Source organism: Triturus cristatus, chromosome 2_1 (assembly GCF_964204655.1).
Source record: "Triturus cristatus chromosome 2_1, aTriCri1.1, whole genome shotgun sequence".
Taxonomy (NCBI): Eukaryota; Metazoa; Chordata; class Amphibia; order Caudata; family Salamandridae; genus Triturus; species Triturus cristatus.
In genome coordinates this window covers 627396941-627422881 of record NC_140581.1, presented here as the reverse complement: position 1 = coordinate 627422881, position 25941 = coordinate 627396941, and the positions used below count along the sequence as shown (strand labels likewise).

The 25941-nt window shown below is 40.3% G+C and overlaps 2 protein-coding genes across 2 annotated transcripts in view; both read left to right on the top strand.

Annotated features, from left to right (window-relative positions):
* SLCO4C1 (solute carrier organic anion transporter family member 4C1) overlaps nt 1–25941 on the top strand; it is a 499215-nt gene that overhangs the window by 312968 nt on the left and 160306 nt on the right. The gene's annotated exons all lie outside the window — the stretch shown is intronic.
* Nucleotides 1244–9456, top strand: LOC146865699 (uncharacterized). Its single transcript, XM_085640761.1, has 2 exons — nt 1244–1353; nt 5733–9456. Exon 2 carries the CDS (start codon nt 5776–5778, stop codon nt 9454–9456), a length of 3681 nt encoding a protein of 1226 aa, XP_085496887.1. The 5' UTR covers nt 1244–1353; nt 5733–5775.

The following is a 25941-nucleotide window of genomic DNA, read 5'->3' as shown; positions in this document are numbered from 1 at the left end:
TTATTGATTTTAAAAAAAATCACGGGGTACGCGTACGGTAAGCTCACGGTAAGCGTACGGTAAAAAAAATAAAAATAAATAAATGAAAATCAGATTTAAGAGTTTAGAAATTAGGGAGCTCTAAAAAGAGCTGTTGTGTTTATGGAGTCATTTTTTTAGTGGTACCTACAAGTAAGTACCGATGCAGAGTCTAAGGTTCAAGAGGAAGACTCTGTTCCCTTCATCATTGAAGTGCACACCATCTCCTCTATAAATGTCTTGCATGTCGTAACGCAAGTTGTTGTGGTAAATGGCACCCATACCATAGTCACGGAGGAAAGCAGAAACAGATTTGTTGACGTGCTTTCTTGCTTTGTCAATCTGTGGACAGAAATGATTGGACCAGTTCCATTTTTGCCTTTGGCATATGTTGGAAAACACAAAGGCAGTTTTAGGGAAAAGTGTAAACAGTTGTGCAAAGGTGTCCTTCATAAGCATTTCCAGACCTACCCCAGTCAAAGTGCCTAGGTCATTGCCACCACAGTGCACTATTATGAGGTCAGGGTGTTGGATTTGCATGAAGGATTTCACCAATGGCATCAATTGGTGCCACTTTAACCCTCTCTGACCAATCCATTTAATGTCTACATTTGGCAAAGCAAGGTCTCTCACCATATCTGTTTTCTCTGCAAACTTTTCACTCCAGAAGACATAGCTGTGCCCTACAATCCACACTGTGAACATCTTCAAAGGAGAACTGGATGCACTCAGGAGGTGTCTTTCAGTAGAATGGCAATATGAAAAGAAAGACAGTTTGGAAATGGAGGCATACATATTTTTTACAAAACAAAAAGAACTGATTGGCTGTTTCATACCATTCTAGAAAAAAAACTAGGCTGTATGTGAAAATTAATAGAAGCATGTTTTGTATTGGTACAAAAAAATGTGTAACCAAAGAACAGTACTATGGATTTGCAGTTAGGTTTGAAAAGTCAAGCACTCTTGCTCTGTGGAATTGAAACATTGTGTGTCGAACTTCTGACCTAACTGCACACAGCAGTGTTCCATGAGCTGTTGCTATGGTAGCAGGCAGAAGTCAAGTTGGGGGAAGGGTACTAGGCAGAAGTCAAGTTGGGGGCAGGGTACTTTTGGAAAAGGGTTGGTTTTCAACCAATAGAAATGTGTCATTACATTTGAAAAAAAGGGGGAAGCACTGAGATTTGAAACTTACATGTATATGTGTGGAAAAATAGAGGGAAAGTTTGCCATTATCTGGTTCTGCTGAGAGGAGAGAGGTGTACAGAACAGAGATCCTGGCTCTGATAATCTGCTGTTTGAGTGACACATTTCTTTCACAACTAACTAATTTTAAAGGTGAGTTTACAGTTTGAGAGGGGATGTATGTGGTAACTTAAGAAATGAATAATAGAAATGGGAATTGTTTTTGTTGTAGTTACACATGGTGGATTCATAATGTGTCAGTCTGTAAAAGAGATTTTCACTTGGCCCGAAAAAAAAAGAGCAGTAAGTGTGCTTTCAAATTGGCAAAGAAATTTCGTTTTGGCACTAATGTGAAAACATGACTGTGTGTGCATAGAAGAATTATAGGCAGAAATGTATTGCGTCTTGCTCTGGTGATTTCACAGTTGCAGTAGATGGAAAAGAGGAGCGAATTTTTGGGGGAAGAAGCAGAGGTTTAGCACACACCCATGTGCTTGCCATGTATAGTCATGCACAGTAATTAGAAGCGAGTGGGGTTTTCAGGTTTAAGTCTGTAATGCAAATACATTCAGCATCACTAAGGCTGGTTGCCCCTGCTGGAGTGTAGGCAGTCACAGAGAATGCACACGGTGGTGGTCTGAAAAAAAAACAGCTTGGACATGTGCATTTAAATAAATTTAAAAAAAAAGGTTTCAGAATGTGTCAGTCTGTAAAAGTGATTTCAAAGTGTAAAAAGAGATTTTCACTTGGCCCGAAAAAAAAAGAGCAGTAAGTGTGCTTTCAAATTGGCAAAGAAATTTCGTTTTGGCACTAATGTGAAAACATGACTCTGTGTGCATAGAAGAATTATAGGCAGAAATGTATTGCGTCTTGCTCTGGTGATTTCACAGTTGCAGTAGATGGAAAAGAGGAGCGAATTTTTGGGGGAAGAAGCAGAGGTTTAGCACACACCCATGTGCTTGCCATGTATAGTCATGCACAGTAATTAGAAGCGAGTGGGGTTTTCAGGTTTAAGTCTGTAATGCAAATACATTCAGCATCACTAAGGCTGGTTGCCCCTGCTGGAGTGTAGGCAGTCACAGAGAATACACACGGTGGTGGTCTGAAAAAAAAACAGCTTGGACATGTGCATTTAAATAAATTTAAAAAAAAAGGTTTCAGAATGTGTCAGTCTGTAAAAGTGATTTCAAAGTGTAAAAAGAGATTTTCACTTGGCCCGAAAAAAAAAGAGCAGTAAGTGTGCTTTCAAATTGGCAAAGAAATTTCGTTTTGGCACTAATGTGAAAACATGACTCTGTGTGCATAGAAGAATTATAGGCAGAAATGTATTGCGTCTTGCTCTGGTGATTTCACAGTTGCAGTAGATGGAAAAGTGGAGCGAATTTTTGGGGGAAGAAGCAGAGGTTTAGCACACACCCATGTGCTTGCCATGTATAGTCATGCACAGTAATTAGAAGCGAGTGGGGTTTTCAGGTTTAAGTCTGTAATGCAAATACATTCAGCATCACTAAGGCTGGTTGCCCCTGCTGGAGTGTAGGCAGTCACAGAGAATACACACGGTGGTGGTCTGAAAAAAAAACAGCTTGGACATGTGCATTTAAATAAATTTAAAAAAAAGGTTTCAGAATGTGTCAGTCTGTAAAAGTGATTTCAAAGTGTAAAAAGAGATTTTCACTTGGCCCGAAAAAAAAAGAGCAGTAAGTGTGCTTTCAAATTGGCAAAGAAATTTCGTTTTGGCACTAATGTGAAAACATGACTCTGTGTGCATAGAAGAATTATAGGCAGAAATGTATTGCGTCTTGCTCTGGTGATTTCACAGTTGCAGTAGATGGAAAAGAGGAGCGAATTTTTGGGGGAAGAAGCAGAGGTTTAGCACACACCCATGTGCTTGCCATGTATAGTCATGCACAGTAATTAGAAGCGAGTGGGGTTTTCAGGTTTAAGTCTGTAATGCAAATACATTCAGCATCACTAAGGCTGGTTGCCCCTGCTGGAGTGTAGGCAGTCACAGAGAATACACACGGTGGTGGTCTGAAAAAAAAACAGCTTGGACATGTGCATTTAAATAAATTTAAAAAAAAGGTTTCAGAATGTGTCAGTCTGTAAAAGTGATTTCAAAGTGTAAAAAGAGATTTTCACTTGGCCCGAAAAAAAAAGAGCAGTAAGTGTGCTTTCAAATTGGCAAAGAAATTTCGTTTTGGCACTAATGTGAAAACATGACTCTGTGTGCATAGAAGAATTATAGGCAGAAATGTATTGCGTCTTGCTCTGGTGATTTCACAGTTGCAGTAGATGGAAAAGAGGAGCGAATTTTTGGGGGAAGAAGCAGAGGTTTAGCACACACCCATGTGCTTGCCATGTATAGTCATGCACAGTAATTAGAAGCGAGTGGGGTTTTCAGGTTTAAGTCTGTAATGCAAATACATTCAGCATCACTAAGGCTGGTTGCCCCTGCTGGAGTGTAGGCAGTCACAGAGAATACACACGGTGGTGGTCTGAAAAAAAAACAGCTTGGACATGTGCATTTAAATAAATTTAAAAAAAAAGGTTTCAGAATGTGTCAGTCTGTAAAAGTGATTTCAAATTGAAAAAAGAGATATACACTTGCCCCCGAAAAAAAAAGAGCAGTAAGTGTGCTTTCAAATTGGCAAAGAAATTTCGTTTTGGGACTAATGTGAAAACATGACTCTGTGTGCATAGAAGAATTATAGGCAGAAATGTATTGCGTCTTGCTCTGGTGATTTCACAGTTGCAGTAGATGGAAAAGAGGAGCGAATTTTTGGGGGAAGAAGCAGAGGTTTAGCACACACCCATGTGCTTGCCATGTATAGTCATGCACAGTAATTAGAAGCGAGTGGGGTTTTCAGGTTTAAGTCTGTAATGCAAATACATTCAGCATCACTAAGGCTGTTTGCCCCTGCTGGAGTGTAGGCAGTCACAGAGAATGCACACGGTGGTGGTCTGAAAAAAAAACTGCTTGGACATGTGCATTTAAATAAATTAAAAAAAAAGGTTTCAGAATGTGTCAGTCTGTAAAAGTGATTTCAAAGTGTAAAAAGAGATTTTCACTTGGCCCCGAAAAAAAAAGAGCAGTAAGTGTGCTTTCAAATTGGCAAAGAAATTTCGTTTTGGCACTAATGTGAAAACATGACTCTGTGTGCATAGAAGAATTATAGGCAGAAATGTATTGCGTCTTGCTCTGGTGATTTCACAGTTGCAGTAGATGGAAAAGAGGAGCGAATTTTTGGGGGAAGAAGCAGAGGTTTAGCACACACCCATGTGCTTGCCATGTATAGTCATGCACAGTAATTAGAAGCGAGTGGGGTTTTCAGGTTTAAGTCTGTAATGCAAATACATTCAGCATCACTAAGGCTGGTTGCCCCTGCTGGAGTGTAGGCAGTCACAGAGAATGCACACGGTGGTGGTCTGAAAAAAAAACTGCTTGGACATGTGCATTTAAATAAATTAAAAAAAAAGGTTTCAGAATGTGTCAGTCTGTAAAAGTGATTTCAAATTGAAAAAAGAGATATACACTTGCCCCCGAAAAAAAAAGAGCAGTAAGTGTGCTTTCAAATTGGCAAAGAAATTTCGTTTTGGCACTAATGTGAAAACATGACTCTGTGTGCATAGAAGAATTATAGGCAGAAATGTATTGCGTCTTGCTCTGGTGATTTCACAGTTGCAGTAGATGGAAAAGAGGAGCGAATTTTTGGGGGAAGAAGCAGAGGTTTAGCACACACCCATGTGCTTGCCATGTATAGTCATGCACAGTAATTAGAAGCGAGTGGGGTTTTCAGGTTTAAGTCTGTAATGCAAATACATTCAGCATCACTAAGGCTGGTTGCCCCTGCTGGAGTGTAGGCAGTCACAGAGAATACACACGGTGGTGGTCTGAAAAAAAAACAGCTTGGACATGTGCATTTAAATAAATTTAAAAAAAAAGGTTTCAGAATGTGTCAGTCTGTAAAAGTGATTTCAAAGTGTAAAAAGAGATTTTCACTTGGCCCGAAAAAAAAAGAGCAGTAAGTGTGCTTTCAAATTGGCAAAGAAATTTCGTTTTGGCACTAATGTGAAAACATGACTCTGTGTGCATAGAAGAATTATAGGCAGAAATGTATTGCGTCTTGCTCTGGTGATTTCACAGTTGCAGTAGATGGAAAAGAGGAGCGAATTTTTGGGGGAAGAAGCAGAGGTTTAGCACACACCCATGTGCTTGCCATGTATAGTCATGCACAGTAATTAGAAGCGAGTGGGGTTTTCAGGTTTAAGTCTGTAATGCAAATACATTCAGCATCACTAAGGCTGGTTGCCCCTGCTGGAGTGTAGGCAGTCACAGAGAATACACACGGTGGTGGTCTGAAAAAAAAACAGCTTGGTTTCATAATGTGACAGTTTGTTATACAGATTTTCACTTGCCCAAAAAAAAAGAGGAGTTTGTGTGCATTCAAATTGGCAAAGAAATTTCGTTTTGTGACTATTGTGAAAAGAAATGTAGTAATATATTTAAATTCAATAAAGAATTTTTTTTTTAGTTTTTTTGCAGGTATTGCTGAAGAACAGTGAACAAAATTTAAGATGCCTACAAAATCTCGAGTTCAAAAAACGCTAAAAAAAAAACTATATTTGAGGACAACTGGAGGACCAAAGTTAGTAGAAGATGCTGATGTTGGGAAAAAGAAAAAATCTTCTGGTAAGCAAAAAAGACAATTCCTAAACAAAATATTGAAAACAAACAAAAATGTACAAAATGTCTGTTCTCGGAAAAATGTAACAAAACCTACAGAACAGCAAAAAATTGAGGATTTAGTTAATGCAAATATACCTTCTGCAATTGAAAAGTTTAACATAAACAGAAAAACAGCATTTAAAGAGATACGTAGAAAAATGTTTCAGAGAAGAGTTATGTCCAATTTGATAAAGGATATAAAGAAATATAAGCAAAAGGCTAAATATTATAAGAGAAAAAAAGAAATTGAAGCCATTGCAGCAAAGGCATTAGAATTAAAAAGGAAACTATTCATATTAATTTTGAATAGGATGCGTACATTAGATAAAATGGTTAATGTACTGAAATCACAAAGCAAAAGCAAAAGAGTAGTGAACAGAACAAATTTTTGTAAAGTGTTTTTAGGAAAGTGGATGCATAGCTCAAGTAGTGAACCTTTTTTTAATGAAGAGAGCTATTTTCAAAGTAATAGTTTGCTGCATGCAGTTGACACCAGAGGTCGTTCATACGAAGTAAAAAATGGTTGCATAATGGAGAAGGAGATAATGGTTCCAAGAGATGAGGTACAAGTGATGGCAGATGAGGCAATGGGGAGACGTCCTAAAGCCCCAGTGTACACTTGGAATTGTAGTAGTATTTGCACTGTGCGTCAGGAATCTATTGACAGATTTCGAGAGTTTCTAAGAGAATATAGTAAAAAAAGTGTAAAACAAAAGATTAAGGTGCTTCAAAGTCTGGATCCATGCAGAGTGAGAGAGAATACTGGTTTGCAGGGTCATTCTCTTGCTTGTCTATCTAGAAAAGTGTGCAATAGTGTTTTCCATCATTTTAGGATGCTGGCTGTTCATCATACTGAAATGAGAAAGTTTGTGAGACGGTTGTATTTTGCCAAAAGTCCAGCAATAAAGTTAAATGAATTGAATAGGGCTCTGTTCCGAGGAACGGTATCAGATGTAGAGAAGGTTGTTGATGAAATTCAGTTTTGTTACTTTGGTCCTGAACAAAACAGTGCAGAGAAGGACACAGTAAATGAGGCAGAAGTGGAAGAGAATGTAGAACCTTGTGTAAGTAAGACATTTAATGATCACATAACAAAATTTGCAATAGTCTCTAATGAAAGACCAAATGTTACTTGTATTTGTTGCCGCAGAACTCATTATAGAAAACAAACTAGGAATGTTGATCTCTACAGAAAGAGTGAAAATGAAGATAATTATAAGTGGATGGATTTTGCAACATATATATTTCTTGAAAATTGTTTTGAATTGGGTGAAGATCAGCGTATTTGTAAATACTGCTACAACAAGTTAGAGGAAAATAGAATGCCGACCAGAGCTGTACATAATAATTTAGAATTGGATGCTATTCCTGCTGAACTTTCTGAATTAAATACATATGAGTCTATACTCATTCAATGTGTTCATCCGTTCCAGACCATAGTACGTATGGAGCCCAAAACTGGTAAATTACCTCCTTCAGATTTAGTGAGAGGTTTAAAAGGTAGAGTGGTGTATTTGCCCTTGGATTTGAAAAAAAATATGGAAACTATTGATGCGGATACTTTGGAAACTGAACCATTAATTATTCTGGTTAATGGTGTACCTACAAAGAATAAGAAGATTTGGCAGGAGCTGGTAGATGTGCGGAAAGTACAAAGAGCAAATTTGTATTTGAAAAAAAATAACAAATGGTATGAATCAATTTATATAGTAGAAGAAGAAGAAGAAGAAGATTTACAAGGAGATACAGAAACACCAAGTGGACAAATTGAAAAAGTGGACAAGTCAAAGGAAGAAGAAATTTATGAACATTTTAGCATACATCCTCTCCATTCGAAAGAAGTTATGGGAGACAATATTGATCTCTTTCAGATGAAGAAAGCAAAAGGAAATCCCGTGAGTGTATGGGAGGAGAGCTTGGAAGCTCGATGTTTTCCCCAGCTGTTTCCTAAAGGAAAAGGAGGACGATACGATGAACGTCCGGAACAGATTCCAGCTTCTGAGTATCGGACTACAAGACTATATGCTGAAGATCCCAGATTTCGACAAAGTATCCCTTATTTGTTCCATCTTTTATTTGAAAGCGACTTGTCTGCACTGTCTTATGCAGTAAATCACATTTTAAAAAGTGGAGTACATTTACAAAATGTGTCTGCTAAGGATTTTATGGAGAAAGTGCAGCACCGAGATGATCATTTGGAAACACAACTGATCAATCTGATGGCTTGTCAGCGTGGGACAAATGAATATTGGTACCGACGCCATGGTGAACTAAAATGCATGTTACGCAATTTAGGAACACCAACATGGTTCCTTACCCTAAGCTGCGCCGAGTACGCTTGGGATGATTTACTGGATTTTCTACGAGAGGCCAATTCAAACATTGAAAACATCGAATACAAGACAGCAGGAGAACTGTGCTCATTGGATCCGGTTAATGTTTGCAGATATTTCAATCATAGATTTGAGGCTATGATGTCCTTCATCTGCAATAAAAAAAATCCACCCCTTGGAGAAGTAGTGGATTTCTTTTGGAGAAAAGAGTACCAGGCAAGAGGTGCTCCTCATATTCATATGCTGCTGTGGATCAAGGATGCCCCAAAGTTTGGAACAGATACTGATGAAGCAGTGTTATCTTACATTGAAGAATATGCAACATGTGCTATACCTAAAAGCACAGAAGAGTACAAGTTAAAGGAGCAAGTTCTACGTTTCCAAAGTCATCGGTGTGGAAAATACTGTCGACGGAAATACAAGAGCAAAGAAAAATACTACACTAAATGTCGATTTGGATTTCCTAGACCTGTTCTTACAAATGGAAGAGTCAACAGTTTTATGTCAGCTGTGAGACATACTATCACAAGAAAATCACCTAAGAATACCTACAACCTTAAAAGAAAAGAAGAATCAAAAAATATAAATGACTACAACCCAGTCATTTTATCCATGTGGAACGCTAACATGGATATACAGTATGTTGCTGACAATTCCATTGCTGTTGCTCGATATGTAACGTCTTACATTACGAAATCAGAAAAAACAGAATTGAAGGAAATGTGGGAAGAGATTTCTCACGAGAAGACTGTCAGTAAGAAGCTGTACAGTTTCAGTTTGAAGATGTTATCGCATCGAGAAATTGGATCCTACGAATGTTCAGATAGATTATCTTCTGCAAGTCTCTACTCGAAGTCAAGAAGAATAATTTGGGCAAGTTTAGGCCTTGCAGCAATGAGAAATCGGGTACTGAAATCTGTTGGAGAAATTGAATATTTGGCACAGTTCGAACCTGAAAGTACAGATATATTGAAAACAAACATGTTGGACACATATTATCCCAAGAGAAGTCATCATCTGGAGAACATGTGTCTCTATGAAGTGCTGCAGAACTACATTTATTCACGGAAAGCTGCAGAAGACATCAATAATGGAAAATATAAAGTCGTTGGTGAAGAAGGATGTTTGGTGAAGCAAACCAAAGGAAGTTTGATAAATCACCGGAAGCTGAGTTGCGACACTACCGACAAGAAATAATTTTACTACTTGGCTCTTTTACAGTTGTTTAAACCATGGCGTTCAGAGGATGAACTACTGGGAGAATTCCAGAGCTATGAAGATTCTTTTAATGCTTGCAAAGACAGCATACAATGCAGTACATTCTCAACTTATCTGCAAATGTTAAATGAAGAAATTGAACAGGAAACTACAATTGCAGCAGAAATTGCTAGAGACAGTTCTCAGGACAGCCAAAGTTCAGGAACATACAGTCAAGATCCCCTAGGACAACCAATCGTTGAAAATGAAGCATCAATAGCCATGAATGAAGTGGAAACGGCTATGAATCAAGCTCAAGAAGAATTTATAGACTTAGAAAATTTGGAAAGACAACTGAATCAAGAGCAGCAACAAATTTATGAAGAGATCAAAAACAAAATTGAACACGGATTTCTACATGAAAAAAAAGAGTGCTCATGCACATCATTTCATCCAATCAGGATGTATGTAAGCGGACAAGCTGGCACTGGAAAAAGTTTCCTAATTAAAGTCATCAGAAGCTACCTAAAGCAAAAAACAGATTCTACTTTGTCTTGTGTGGTTACTGCTCCAACTGGGTTAGCAGCATATAACATAAAAGGAATCACCTTACATCGTTTGCTAATGTTACCAGTGGAGCATGAGAACAAAATACAATTCAACAAGCTAACTGGAGAAGCATGCTTGGAAGTTTCAAGAGTATTGAAGAAGATGCAAGTTCTCATTATTGATGAGGTGAGCATGGTATCAAACTTAATGCTTGCCTTTGTGCATTTAAGAATGCAGCAAATTTTGAAGACAGACTATGACGTGTTATTTGGTGGAAAACACGTCATCGTTTTTGGGGATCTTTTGCAACTTACTCCGGTTAAAGGACAACCAGTGTTTAATACTGTGACACATGAAGACACGAAGAAGTCATTGGGAAGCATCGGTAATACAAATATTTGGTCCTTCTTTGAGTACAAGGAACTTACAACTAATATGAGGCAAGCAAACGATGAAGAATATGGAAGTATTCTGAAAGATATCAGGATTGGACTACTCACAGAAGCTGGCAAAAAAGCATTACAGACTCGGCTGCTACATAATTTATTTCCAAAGGAAGAAATAGTTGCAGAGAAGATATACAAGAACATTGCAGAAAACAAAAGTGTCATCTGCTTAATGCCAACTCTACGTGAATGCTCAATATTCAATGAGGAGCTTTTGAAATTGGAAAAGGAAGAGATCATGAAATTGGAAGCAGTGGACAAAATTGAGGATGGAAGAATTACTGTCACAGTAACAGGCAAACTGAAAAATAAATTGGACTCACTAGAGAAGAACATCTCCAAAACAGCAGGATTAGAAAAAAATCTATATGTTTGCATGAACTGTAGAGTGTTTTTAAGGAGAAATTTGGATGTTGAAAAAGGCTTAGTAAATGGAGCGATGGGAAGAGTTGTGGGTTTTATTAATTATCAGAAAAAAGATGGAATTGAATGGTTAAAAATAAAATTTGATCAGATAGAGGAAGTTAAAGACATTTGTCGTTGTTCAGTTCGTTTCATGCTTGTGAAAGACTTATATGTACGTAGGAAGCAGTTTCCGTTTTCTCTAGCATATGCTGTAACTATTCACAAGTCTCAAGGATTGACTGTAGATTGTGCATTTGTGAACATTGGATCTAGTGTGTTCAAAGAAGGTATGGCATATGTTGCTTTGTCACGAGTCAAAACATTATCAGGTTTATTCATGATAGACTTCGATGACTCAAAAGTTAGTGCTGATACAAACTGTGTAAAGGAGTATAATAGATTAAGAAGAAGCTATGCTCCTCATTTAGGTCAGTATCCTGTGTTGGAGAAACGTGTAGTTTCTCGTAAAAGGAGAAATGAGAATATCTGTAATGAAGATGTAGAGAAGAGGAAAAAAAAGAGGAGTGATGTAATTGCAAGCAAAAAGAATAAGGAAAATGAAGAACAGGTTGTAGGATGTCATTTTGAAAATAGCTCTGGTGTCAACTGCTACGCAAATGTAGTGCTGAATGTTGCTTTTTATCTGGAAAGTTTGCAAGAGCAGATAATAATAAATCAGGGAAAAAGATTCTGTTCAGAGCTCAGTCTCCTTTTTCAAAAGCTGAGTAAAGATAAAACTCAAATAGAAAGTGCTACTGATATTAGAAAACTTTTAGATGTATGTTCAGGACGAACACAGTTTTCTCAAAATGAACAGCAAGATGCTCACGAATTTTTGATGTATTTTCTTCAGGTAGTGGAAGAAGAAGGAGTTCCCATTGACATTTTTTTTGGTCTCTCTTATAAATGGGAACATAGTTGTGATAATTGTTATAATATAAGTGGTTCTATTGTTGATAATGAAAGGTTTATTTATTTGACATTGCCAGAGAGTAAAACAGTCACTTTTGCAAACTTAGTTAAAGATGCTAATCATAGCATGAAATGTGGTGAGTGTAATTCTGACATGTTATCAACATTAATTTTAAGGGAATACGGACAGTATGTAATTTTAATGATGCAACGATGTAGAGCTGATGGATCAAAATTGGATACTTTAATAAAGAAGTTTACAGGACAGCAATTATCAATTTCAGGAAAAACTTTTGTAACTGTTGCAATAATTTTCCATGATGGACCTACTGTTACTTCTGGACATTACACAGTTTATCTAAAATGTGAAAAAGGATGGACACTGTGTAATGATTCCCAATTGATTTTCAAACAACGTTTGCCTTTTGATTTAGCAAATTCCTATCTAATCTTCCTGAAACCTAAATTTTAGAGAGACTTGGCAAGATCTGGACAAAATAATTTTACCATTTTACAGGATTACCATTGCAATTTTGTAGAAAAAAGATTTTTAAAATTATCATTTGGCCTAAAGGAAAGATAACCAATTGTAATGTGGACTTTTTAAATTTTTAATGCAATTTTGAAAAACCAATAATTTAGAGATTATCGGTAACTTCTGCACATTTTAAATTTTGGAATGTTATTGGACTGCCACTGGAAATTTTTTCAAAAATAATTTCAAAAATTACTATTTGGCCATGTGGAAAAGTAAGCAATTCTATTGTGGACTAAATAAATTATTCGAAAAATTTTCGTGAACCAAAATGTTACAGAGAATCGGTGAGATCTGGACAGATTAAACTTTAGAATTTTAATGGTTTTCCCTTGGAAATTTATTCCAGGGAAAGAATAAAAAATACTATTTGGCCTAAAGGAAATAAAATCAGATGTATTTTGGAGTTATTTGAGATATATTATTGTGAATGTACTTCTGAAACAAAAATATCAGACGGTATTTTAAAGAAAAAAGTATTGTTTTTAGATGACATTTTTTAAGAATAATATGCATTTCTGTAATGATAAGTTTAAGTGAGAAGAGATTCTGGGCTTTTTTAATACAATCTTTGAGATTGTTATTTTTTTTTGCCCGCTGTAAAATGATGAATGCAATTGCTTTCACAATTTATAGTGAAATGCAATATATTCTGAAAACAGCAAAAATAAGGCAAAAATATTTTTTGGGAAAAAATGTAAATATGTGTACTGTATTATAAAATGTTTTAAAAATATTAATACTTTTTTCTTTTTTTTCAGATCGATATAGAAAATTTTCGTAAACTACAACCATTTTAAAAACTATTTTTTAAAAAAACAAATGAATAAATATTTTTTTCAGTGAGTATGGTAAGTCAATAGTAATAATTGTAGTCTTTCAAGGACCTTGTAATGTGAAAAATGATTTTTAGTGTTTTTTTTAAAAAATAAAAAAAAAGGTACGCTTACCGTACGCGTACGGTAAAAAAAAAAAGTTTTTTAAAAAAAATGTAAAAAAAAGATGAAAGATAAGGTTGGCTCTTAAAAGAACCGTTGTGTTCATGCAGGGACAGAGGAAAGGAACCATGGGAAAATCATTCAAAGCTACAAATGTGCTGATCTATTTTGTTATTCACTAGGGAAACACTGGTCTCCCTATAACAAATTAGAGCTTTACAAAATGTGCAATGAATATCAACCTTCCGAAATCGAGGGTTCATTTCCAGAGGGCCAGCAAAAGGAGATTCTCCCCCCACAGATGAAGGGCTCACCTGAGCTGCAGAAGAAGGAGTAAGCTCTGCAGGTGATGGTCCAGGCTGAGCTGCTGTGGATGTACTGGCTCGTCTTTCTGAAGAGTTACCTCCAAAAAGTTGAGCATGTGTCCTTTTGTGTACATCCTTGAGGTGCCTCATCATGGTGTGATTCCCAAAGGAATACTTCCTGTCAGGATTACCTCTAGAAAGTACACGCTGACACAGCTTGCAAGTAACTAAGGGTGCATTCACCTTTTGCTGGCCTTCTGGAAAAGTAAAATAATCCCAAACATAAGAAGGTTTTACTTTCCTCGCTCTCTGCCTCAAGACAGTGCTGCTGGTGCTAGCCTCACTCTCAGAAGAGCTCTGCTGTTCTGCCATCGTATCCCAAAGACAAACCAGCTCCTTCTCCCAAGGGATCACAAGCAGAAATGAGGGGAATGGGTGTGGTGTAGGAGAGTTCTAGAACTGAAAGTAGTTTCAACCAATCAAAAGTTGTGTTTCAAGATCACATGACCTACCGTACGCTTACGGTACGCTTACGGTGCGCTTACGGCAAAAAGTACGCGTGCGCGTAAAAAAGACACGCGCTTGCGCACATGCGCATAACAGTCATTTCCCGGCACTTCCGCGTAACGTGCGCGTGTTGCGTAAGCGCGCACGCGTCCCACGCGCAGTACGCGCGGCTACGCAAAGTGCGTAACTATACGCAAGCAGCGTAGATAGATTACGGACGTTGCGTAAACCGTACGCTTACCGTGAGCTTACGGTACGCGTACTATAAAAAAAAAAAAAAAAAAATCTGGAAATAAATTTTACATGTTTATTTTAAAAAATATATATAAAAAAAATATTTAAGGATTTTAAAAATTAAAGCATAGTCTTTATAAAAGATAAGAAAATTAAAATAAAAATATGTTTGAAAAAAATGAAGAATATAAAAAAAAAATAGCATTTAAAAAACCTTGCAAATTCACTGAAAAAACCATGGGTTTCACACACGTTATAGTTAGGAATTAGCATTTAAAAAACCTTGCAAATTCAATGAAAAAACCATGGGTTTCACACACGTTATAGTTAGGAATTAGCATTTAAAAAACCTTAGAAATTCACTGAAAAAACCATAGGTTTCACACACGTTATAGTTAGGAATTAGCATTTAAAAAACCTTAGAAATTCAGTGAAAAAACCATAGGTTTCACACATGTTATAGTTAGCTGGACATTTTACTCGTAAAAAACCAATGAAATTGCCCCGTTATAGTTAGTTCAGCTAACTATAACTCGCGCGCCCGCAATGCACTGCTGATGACGTCACATATTACATCACTCATGACATGGTCAGTGACATCACTCATGACATCACTGATGACATCTCAAATGACATCACTGATGACATCACTGATGACATCATCTAGTGAATGTGTGTTATTCTGAAAATTAAATATGTTTTATATATGTATATCTCATGGTCGATGGAAGAATAAATGGGTATATAAGTGTCTAAATGGATGATTTGTTTTTGAAAAATTGATTGTGTAACTGACTGATTAAGTGTATCATAGTGAATACATGGCTTAGTGAATAATGTTTAAATATGTAAATATCTGTATCAGTCTCTCACTTTGTGTATAAGTGGCTGCATGGGTTGGTGAGTAGCTACATGGGTGCCTATTTAGGTTATTAGTTGTTTTTTTGAGTATCAGTCTGAGTGTCTGCATGGTTCGGTGGGGGGTATTACGTAGTGCATCGGTGCATGAATGAGTGACTCACTGTTTGTATGTGTTGAACACAGCATGTGTGCAGGACTGTATGGGTGGATGAGTGTGTGTATGGGTGTGTTAGTGAGTGAATGACTGTCTCAATAGTGTCTTCAGGAGTAACTACATACGTTTTAAACTAGTATATGTGACTATTGGTGTATATATGTGAGTATATGTGAAAGTGAGAGATTGAAAGAGTTCCTGTATGAATAAGTATGTGTTTCTATAAGTGATTGTTTAAAAGACTAAGTATGTGTAAGTTTCCGTAGAAGTAAGTGTGGTGGTGTGTGTATAACTGTATATGCAAGTAAATGTATGTTTGATTCTTTATTAGCATGAGTGACTATGTGTGTGAGTAACTCTATGGATGAGTGGCATTGTGTAACAGGATGTATAGATGTATGAGTACATATGATGAGTGAGTACATGTATGAGTGACTGTATAGGACTGTTGGTGAATGAGTGGATGTGTATGTGGATCTTAGAATTACTGAAGAGGTTGTTGTAACTGGTATTGGTATGTCCATTGTTTTGAAATTTTTAGTCTCTATTTTTGAATGTGTGTATCAAAGCTTATATTAAGGTGAGAGGAGGTCTGCCACTCTATCACAAGGATGATGTCATCAGTGATGTCATCAGTGATGTCATTTGAGATGTCATCAGTGATGTCATGAGTGATGTCACTGACCATGTCATGAGTGATGTAATATGTGACGTCATCAGCAGTGCATTGCGGGCGCGCGAGTTATAGTTAGCTGAACTAACTATAACGGGGCAATTTCATTGGTTTTTTACGAGTAAAATGTCCAGCTAACTATAACATGTGTGAAACCTATGGTTTTTTCACTGAATATATATATATATATATACGGGCAATAACTAATCGAGATGGGAATTACTCAGTAGCCCGACATTTTGCACACAAACACAATAGTGATAACAAACTATTGCGTTTTTTCGGTATTGACCGAATTTTGCCACATGTTCGGGGTGGAGATCGGGAGCGCAATTTGAGAATAAAGGAATCCAGATATATAATTGACTTAAACACAAAAACCCCAAATGGTCCAAACAGTGGGGAAGAATTGGCCACCCACATAGGTTAGAATTTGATGTAGCAGCAGTATCTCGTTCTTCATTTCAATATCAATTGCACTGTATCACTGATTTTAATTGGAATGAGTACAGGGCTAATCCCCCAGTTTTCCTTGTAGATTATCGCATGGAAACATTTATGACTATAAATCTCTTAATATAAGAAAATATTTTTTCTTTGAAATCTCTTCTTCATATGGGGAATTGTCATTAGCGATAATGCCAATTATATAGCCTGTCCGTCCATCACCACCCCCTTTTGTACCACTTTGTTCGCCATAAGTTGGCAGGGTATGCTCAGACGTGAGTCCCCTGCTCACTTTACCACTGGATTCAAGCAAGCCTGGCTGAAGACGGCTGAAATGCCAGAAACCGGTCCTAGGAAGCTTGTTTCCGGTCCAGGGAAGGCCTGGCTTGGCAGTTTGGGCTGGACTGTTCCCATGAGGCACAGGGTCAGACTGATTTGCATATGGCCATGTCTGAACTGGGGTGGCAGAGTGGGCTAAAGAACGGTGATGGATCAAACCCAGATCTGTTGACTGGGTGTGAGTGTTTGATTGTTTCTGATGCTCCGTCCATCACCACCCCCTTTTGTACCACTTTGTTCGCCATAAGTTGGCAGGGTATGCTCAGACGTGAGTCCCTTGCTCACTTTACCACTGGATTCAAGCAAGCCTGGCTGAAGATGGCTGAAATGCCAGAAACCGGTCCTAGGAAGCTTGTTTCCGGTCCAGGGAAGGCATGGCTTGGCAGTTCGGGCTGGACTGTTCCCATGAGGCACAGGGTCAGACTGATTTGCATATGGCCATGTCTTAACTGGGGTGGCAGAGTGGGCTAAAGAACGGTGATGGATCAAACCCAGATCTGTTGACTGGGTGTGAGTGTTTGATTGGTTCTGATGCTCCGTCCATCACCACCCCCTTTTGTACCACTTTGTTCGCCATAAGTTGGCAGGGTATGCTCAGACGTGAGTCCCTTGCTCACTTTACCACTGGATTCAAGCAAGCGTGGCTGAAGACGGCTGAAATGCCAGAAACCGGTCTTAGGAAGCTTGTTTCCGGTCCAGGGAAGGCATGGCTTGGCAGTTCGGGCTACACTGTTCCCATGAGGGACAGGGTCAGACTGATTTGCATATGGCCATGTCTGAACTGGGGTGGAAGAGTGGGCTAAAGAACGGTGATGGATCAAACCAGATCTGTTGACTGGGTGTGAGTGTTTGATTGGTTCTGATGCTCCGTCCATCACCACCCCCTTTTGTACCACTTTGTTCGCCATAAGTTGGCAGGGTATGCTCAGACGTGAGTCCCTTGCTCACTTTACCACTGGATTCAAGCAAGCCTGGCTGAAGACGGCTGAAATGCCAGAAACCGGTCCTAGGAAGCTTGTTTCCGGGCCAGGGAAGGCATGGCTTGGCAGTTCGGGCTGGACTGTTCCCATGAGGCACAGGGTCAGACTGATTTGCATATGGCCATGTCTGAACTGGGGTGGCAGAGTGGGCTAAAGAACGGTGATGGATCAAACCCAGATCTGTTGACTGGGTGTGAGTGTTTGATTGGTTCTGAAGCTCTGTCCATCACCACCCCCTTTTGTACCACTTTGTTCGCCATAAGTTGGCAGGGTATGCTCAGACGTGAGTCCCTTGCTCACTTTACCACTGGATTCAAGCAAGCCTGGCTGAAGACGGCTGAAATGCCAGAAACCGGTCCTAGGAAGCTTGTTTCCGGTCCAGGGAAGGCATGGCTTGGCAGTTCGGGCTGGACTGTTCCCATGAGGCACAGGGTCAGACTGATTTGCATATGGCCATGTCTGAACTGGGGTGGCAGAGTGGGCTAAAGAACGGTGATGGATCAAACCCAGATCTGTTGACTGGGTGTGAGTGTTTGATTGGTTCTGATGCTCCGTCCATCACCACCCCCTTTTGTACCACTTTGTTCGCCATAAGTTGGCAGGGTATGCTCAGACATGAGTCCCTTGCTCACTTTACCACTGGATTCAAGCAAGCCTGGCTGAAGACGGCTGAAATGCCAGAAACCGGTCCTAGGAAGCTTGTTTCCGGTCCAGGGAAGGCATGGCTTGGCAGTTCGGGCTGGACTGTTCCCATGAGGCACAGGGTCAGACTGATTTGCATATGGCCATGTCTGAACTGGGGTGGCAGAGTGGGCTAAAGAACGGTGATGGATCAAACCCAGATCTGTTGACTGGGTGTGAGTGTTTGATTGGTTCTGATGCTCCGTCCATCACCACCACCTTTTGTACCACTTTGTTCGCCATAAGTTGACAGGGTATGCTCAGACGTGAGTCCCTTGCTCACTTTACCACTGGATTCAAGCAAGCCTGGCTGAAGACGGCTGAAATGCCAGAAACCGGTCCTAGGAAGCTTGTTTCCGGTCCAGGGAAGGCATGGCTTGGCAGTTCGGGCTGGACTGTTCCCATGAGGCACAGGGTCAGACTGATTTGCATATGGCCATGTCTGAACTGGGGTGGCAGAGTGGGCTAAAGAACGGTGATGGATCAAACCCAGATCTGTTGACTGGGTGTGAGTGTTTGATTGGTTCTGATGCTCCGTCCATCACCACCCCCTTTTGTACCACTTTGTTCGCCATAAGTTGGCAGGGTATGCTCAGACGTGAGTCACTTGCTCACTTTACCACTGGATTCAAGCAAGCCTGGCTGAAGACGGCTGAAATACCAGAAACCGGTCCTAGGAAGCTTGTTTCCGGTCCAGGGAAGGCATGGTTTGGCAGTTCGGGCTGGACTGTTCCCATGAGTCACAGGGTCAGACTGATTTGCATATGGCCATGTCTGAACTGGGGTGGCAGAGTGGGCTAAAGAACGGTGATGGATCAAACCCAGATCTGTTGACTGGGTGTTAATGTTTGATTGGTTCTGATGCTCCGTCCATCACCACCCCCTTTTGTACCACTTTGTTCGCCATAAGTTGGCAGGGTATGCTCAGACATGAGTCCCTTGCTCACTTTACCACTGGATTCAAGCAAGCCTGGCTGAAGACGGCTGAAATGCCAGAAACCGGTCCTAGGAAGCTTGTTTCCGGTCCAGGGAAGGCATGGCTTGGCAGTTCGGGCTGGACTGTTCCCATGAGGCACAGGGTCAGACTGATTTGCACATGGCCATGTCTGAACTGGGGTGGCAGAGTGGGCTAAAGAACGGTGATGGATCAAACCCAGATCTGTTGACCGGGTGTGAGTGTTTGATTGGTTCTGATGCTCCGTCCATCACCACCACCTTTTGTACCACTTTGTTCGCCATAAGTTGACAGGGTATGCTCAGACGTGAGTCCCTTGCTCACTTTACCACTGGATTCAAGCAAGCCTGGCTGAAGACGGCTGAAATGCCAGAAACCGGTCCTAGGAAGCTTGTTTCCGGTCCAGGGAAGGCATGGCTTGGCAGTTCGGGCTGGACTGTTCCCATGAGGCACAGGGTCAGACTGATTTGCATATGGCCATGTCTGAACTGGGGTGGCAGAGTGGGCTAAAGAACGGTGATGGATCAAACCCAGATCTGTTGACTGGGTGTGAGTGTTTGATTGGTTCTGATGCTCCGTCCATCACCACCCCCTTTTGTACCACTTTGTTCGCCATAAGTTGGCAGGGTATGCTCAGACGTGTCACTTGCTCACTTTACCACTGGATTCAAGCAAGCCTGGCTGAAGACGGCTGAAATACCAGAAACCGGTCCTAGGAAGCTTGTTTCCGGTCCAGGGAAGGCATGGCTTGGCAGTTCGGGCTGGACTGTTCCCATGAGGCACAGGGTCAGACTGATTTGCATATGGCCATGTCTGAACTGGGGTGGCAGAGTGGGCTAAAGAACGGTGATGGATCAAACCCAGATCTGTTGACTGGGTGTGAGTGTTTGATTGGTTCTGATGCTCCGTCCATCACCACCCCCTTTTGTACCACTTTGATCGCCATAAGTTGGCAGGGTATGCTCAGACGTGAGTCCCTTGCTCACTTTACCACTGGATTCAAGCAAGCCTGGCTGAAGACGGCTGAAATGCCAGAAACCGGTCCTAGGAAGCTTGTTTCCGGTCCAGGGAAGGCATGGCTTGGCAGTTCGGGCTGGACTGTTCCCATGAGGCACAGGGTCAGACTGATTTGCATATGGCCATGTCTGAACTGGGGTGGCAGAGTGGGCTAAAGAACGGTGATGGATCAAACCCAGATCTGTTGACTGGGTGTGAGTGTTTGATTGGTTCTGATGCTCCGTCCATCACCACCCCCTTTTGTACCACTCAGTTCCTTTTATGAGCACCATCAGCACTTTTACAGTTTAGATATCACTTATCACACTTTAGGCACACAAGTTTGTAGTGGCTATTCCCTAGGATACTTAAGAGGACCAGTAGGCTAATATGAAATATGTATAGGTGACAATCTGGTGGAGATGGCTGCTTACATGGTTTGCAGCGACAGGGTACATTACCCCTCACTCTATTACTACTATTATTATGATTATTATTTTTGTAGGGATTTGAGCAACCAGTATATAGATAAGTAAGCGTACATTACCCACAATACACTGTCTTGACGTTTATGATTGCTATATGTTGCGTTGTGCATTTTAAAGAATGCATGACCTTTGCTGGCGTAATTGAAGATGGAATCCATGTTGACAGGGCAATATTCGCATATATGGTATATTATCATTATCATGGCGGAGTAATGTCCAATATTTGATTCCTAACGCAAATTGCATATGGTCATCGATGATTGTTACTGTTGCCTATTCCCAGCATCTATGCCTTTATAAATGGAAAATGTCCAGATTAATGCATATCAACGGAGCATTTGCAAACATAACTAATAACTTTATTGTATATACTGAGGCACGGACAAAATGTATATTGTTTGAAAAGTGCAATTCAGCATGATCTGATTTTGTTATCTTAATTTTATGGTATCTTTTATTGTTATGTTTACACAAACAAGTACCGGAGACCAGTGAAATTAATAGGATTTATCGCTGATACGTAATCTCGTTACTGATTGAAAGATCGAAGCGCCGTACGTGATTGCAGTATGTCTTCTATGTTTTTCTTCATTTTGAAAACAATGGTGCCTATTTCTAGGGGAATTTGCCAATTTTATTTCACTCGAAAAAGGCTTAACGCCGAAACGCGTCGTCTTGCTTTTTGTGTACAATAAAACTTTGTACACTCTCCTGGTGTGCCGTTCCTCTGCTTTATCTCCTTCGGTGGAAGGGCGCTTGAAGCAATTCTTGGGACATATTTCGGTTGCTGTAACTGCTGAATCGGCATCAACATCGTGGGACTGGTGAGCCGCTAAGCACAGCAGTTTTGGACATATATATATATATATATATATATATTGCCTGCTGGCCGTCGCCAGTAGGTAGTTATAGTTAGGACCAAGTTTCCATAGAAAGAGCATTTTGTTTTATATATATATTCACTGAAAAAACCATAGGTTTCACACACGTTATAGTTAGGAATTAGCATTTAAAAAACCTTGCAAATTCAGTGAAAAAACCATAGGTTTCACACATGTTATAGTTAGCTGGACATTTTACTGATAAAAAACCAATGAAATTCCCCCGTTATAGTAAGTGCAGGCAACTATAACTCACGCGACCGCAATCCTCTGCTGATGCTAATACTGTATTTAGACACTTATTTGCCCATGTCTTCTTCCATTATATTTTAGCTATACATATATTGCAAATATTTTTTTTTCATAAAGACACATATGTCATCAGCAGAGGATTGCGGTCGCGTGAGTTATAGTTGCCTGCACTAACTATAACGGGGGAATTTCATTGTTTTTTTATCAGTAAAATGTCCAGCTAACTATAACATGTGTGAAACCTATGGTTTTTTCAGTGAATTTGCAAGGTTTTTTAAATGCTAATTCCTAACTATAACGTGTGTGAAACCTATGGTTTTTTCAGTGAATTTGTACGTTTTTTTAAATGCTAAGTTACTTTACTCCATTCGTGGCGTGCGCGCCCACTTAACGCAGTTCGTTCCGTGCGCGCACGGTGCGCTTTGCGCACCGCGCGCCCACTTTACGCAGTTAGTGCCGTGCACGCACGGTGGGCACGCGGTGAGCTACGTGCACCGCGTGCCCACGTTACGCTAGATGGGCCATGTACGCACGATGCGCTTCACGCACCGTGCGCACATGGAGGACATATGATGCGCTTCGTTGTGAAAGGTAATATTTTAATTTTTTCACACCGGTCATATGCCATGCACAAATGGTGCCCTTGGGGCAACATTTGCACATGGGGTGGGGAGATTGTGGATATTTTTTTTTTTTAAAATAATTTTTACCGTACGCGTACGGTAAGCGTAATCGGCGAAATTATCGAAAAAATTAAACTTCCGTTTTTGGCCTTGGGGGATCTTTGGGGACTCCCTCAACATGGCTAGGTGCTTAGGAGCTGTCTAAACAGCCCCTTTACATGTTTTTGGCCTTTGTTTTTTAACCCCCTCTCAGAGTGCGAGAGAGAAAATGGCGGCCGCCACTTCCTGGATTCGACCGATTCGAACGTTTACTAAGATCTAACATCCAATCAGATTCGCGCTCGCGCACGGCACCGTACGCGTACGGTAAGCTTACCGTAAGCTTACCGTAAGCGCACCGTAAGCTGCCACAGATATATATATTGATTTAAATGCTATTTTCTCAGGAACTACTGAACAGATTTACACCAGACCTACAAAAGGCACTTCCTTGACCTGAGGACTACCTCTCTGCCAAATTTCAAGTAACTCTGTTCAGCCGTTCGGGCTGTAGCTGTGTCTAAAGGTCCTATGGAAAAATGCATGGGGAATACGCGTTTTGGGACCCCCCTTTTTTCTCGGCCCCCGCTTGACGAATCCCCCCGAGACTTTCAGGGTAGGAGCGGAGCGTAGCGCCCCATTAGTTTTAAAAATTTCGCGAGGATTCGTCGACCAGCGCCAAAGTTATTCCAAATAGAATGTTGCGGTTTTCCTATGGAAACAGGGTCCTAACTATAACTACCTACTGGCGACCGCCAGTAGGTAATATATATATATATATATATATATATATATATATATATATATATATATATATATATATATATCCAAAATACATCCGCTCCTTCTGGACAGCCAGCCCCATGGAAGGTGGCGTACACGCCGGCGAAGCAACCGGCAAATTAACTCTAATTAACCAAAGTTTCGTACGCTCTCAGGCAGGTAAAAAGCACGACCAAAGTAGAAGTGATCAGGTTTATTTCATGACGCGTTTCGACTGCGTCCGCAGCCTTGCTCACATGAAGATAGTGCAACATAGGGCAGCTCGCGACTATATATATATTATCTACTGGCGGTCGCCAGTAGATAGTTATAGTTAGGACCACGTTTCCATAGGAAATCCGCAACATTCTATTTGGAATAACTTTGGCGCCGGTCGACGAATCCTCGCGAAATTTTCAAAATAGGTGGGGCGCTATGCTCCGCTCCTACCCTGAAAGTCTCGGGGGGATTCGTCAAGCGGGGGCTGAGAAAAAAGGGGGGTCCCAAAACGCGTTTTTCACATGCATTTTTCCATAGGACCTTTAGACACAGCTACAGACTGAACGGCTGAACAGAGTTACTTGAAATTTGGCAGAGAGGTAGTCCACAGGTCAAGGAAGTGCCTTTTGTAGGTTTGGTGTAAATCTGTTCAGTAGATCCTGAGAAAATAGCCTTTAAATCAATATATATCTGTGGCAGCTTACGGTGCGCTTACCGTGCGCTTACGGTAAGCTTACCGTACGCGTACGGTGCCGTGCGCGAGCGCGATTCTGATTGGCTGTTAGATCTTAGTAAACATTCGAATCGGTCGAAACCAGGAAGCGGCGGCCGCCATTTTCTATCTCGCACTCTGAGGGGGAGGAGGAAAAACAAAGGCAAAAAACATGTAAAGGGGCTGTTTAGACTGCTCCCAACCACCTAGCCATAATGAATGTGTCCCCTAAGAACCCCCAAGGCCAAAAATTCAATTTACATTTTTTTTTAAAAATCGCCGATTACGCTTACCGTACGCGTACGGTAAAAAAACTTTAAAAAAAAATAATTACCACAGTCTCCACACCCCGTGTTCAGACCATCTGTGCATTGCATATATTTGCAAAAAATCAAACATTACCTTTCACAACGAAGCGCATAATATGTCCTCCATGTGCGCACGGTGCGCGAAGCGCATCGTGTGTACATGGCCCATCCAGCGTAACGTGGGCATGCGGTGCGCGTAGCGCACCGCGTGCCCACCGTGCGTACACGGCACTAGCTGCGTAAAGTGGGCGCGCGGTGCGCGAAGCGCACCGCGTGCTCACTGTGCGCGCACGGTGCGTGAAGCGCACCGTGCGCGCACGGAACGAACTACGTTAAGTGGGCGCGCACGCCACGAATGGCGTAAAGTAACTTAGCATTTAAAAAAACGTACAAATTCACTTAAAAAACCATAGGTTTCACACACGTTATAGTTAGGAATTAGCATTTAAAAAACCTTGCAAATTCACTGAAAAAACCATAGGTTTCACACATGTTATAGTTAGCTGGACATTTTACTGATAAAAAACCAATGAAATTCCCCCGTTATAGTTAGTGCAGGCAACTATAACTCACGCGACCGCAATCCTCTGCTGATGCTACTACTGTATTTAGACACTTATTTGCCCATGTCTTCTTCCATTAAATTTTAGCTATACATATATTACAAATATTTTTTTTTCATAAAGACACATGTCATCAGCAGAGGATTGCGCTCGCGTGAGTTATAGTTGCCTGCACTAACTATAATGGGGGAATTTCATTGGTTTTTTATCAGTAAAATGTCCAGCTAACTATAACATGTGTGAAACCTATGGTTTTTTCAGTGAATTTGCAAGGTTTTTTAAATGCTAATTCCTAACTATAACGTGTGTGAAACCTATGGTTTTTTCAGTGAATATATATATATATATATATTCAGTTCGACAATGCCAGAGGCACTCCATGCACTCCTTACCAAAGAAAGCACGCTCCAGATCACGGGGCTTCAAAGTCGTTTATTTTCAATAACCAAGCCGCACATGCCCAACGCGTTTCGGCGTCACCGCCTTGATCACGGGTAAATCTGTTTTCCAAGTATGTCACATTTTAAACAATCAACAATTTACTACGCATGGCGTGAACGCCAAATAAAGTGAAACAAAAAGAGGACATATCGGAAACAGAACACAGGCACATTGATACAATCTCATTCCCAATGCGTCGGCCATTTTTGAATGGTAAAACACTCCAAATAAGGTACTCAATTATTCACATTACAAGTTTGTCAAATTACTTCTTGATTTGAACAAATGTGCATTACTTTACACATAGTCTGTGCCATACGGTCGCCAAATTAAATAACTACGTACAATTCAACAGCCACAGATTTCCTCCTATATACACGCTGTATACAATTTGTATCAAAAAGTACCTACTTAGGAAAAGGTGTGCCTAAAAAAACATAGTATACTGTTTTAATAACATAATAGCATCCGATAACTCATCATGTATGTACATCAACAT

What these genes read in the sequence shown, in the direction of transcription:
- LOC146865699 (XM_085640761.1), top strand. Translation starts at nt 5,776, where the DNA reads ATGCCTACAAAATCTCGAGTTCAAAAAACGCTAAAAAAAAAACTATAT.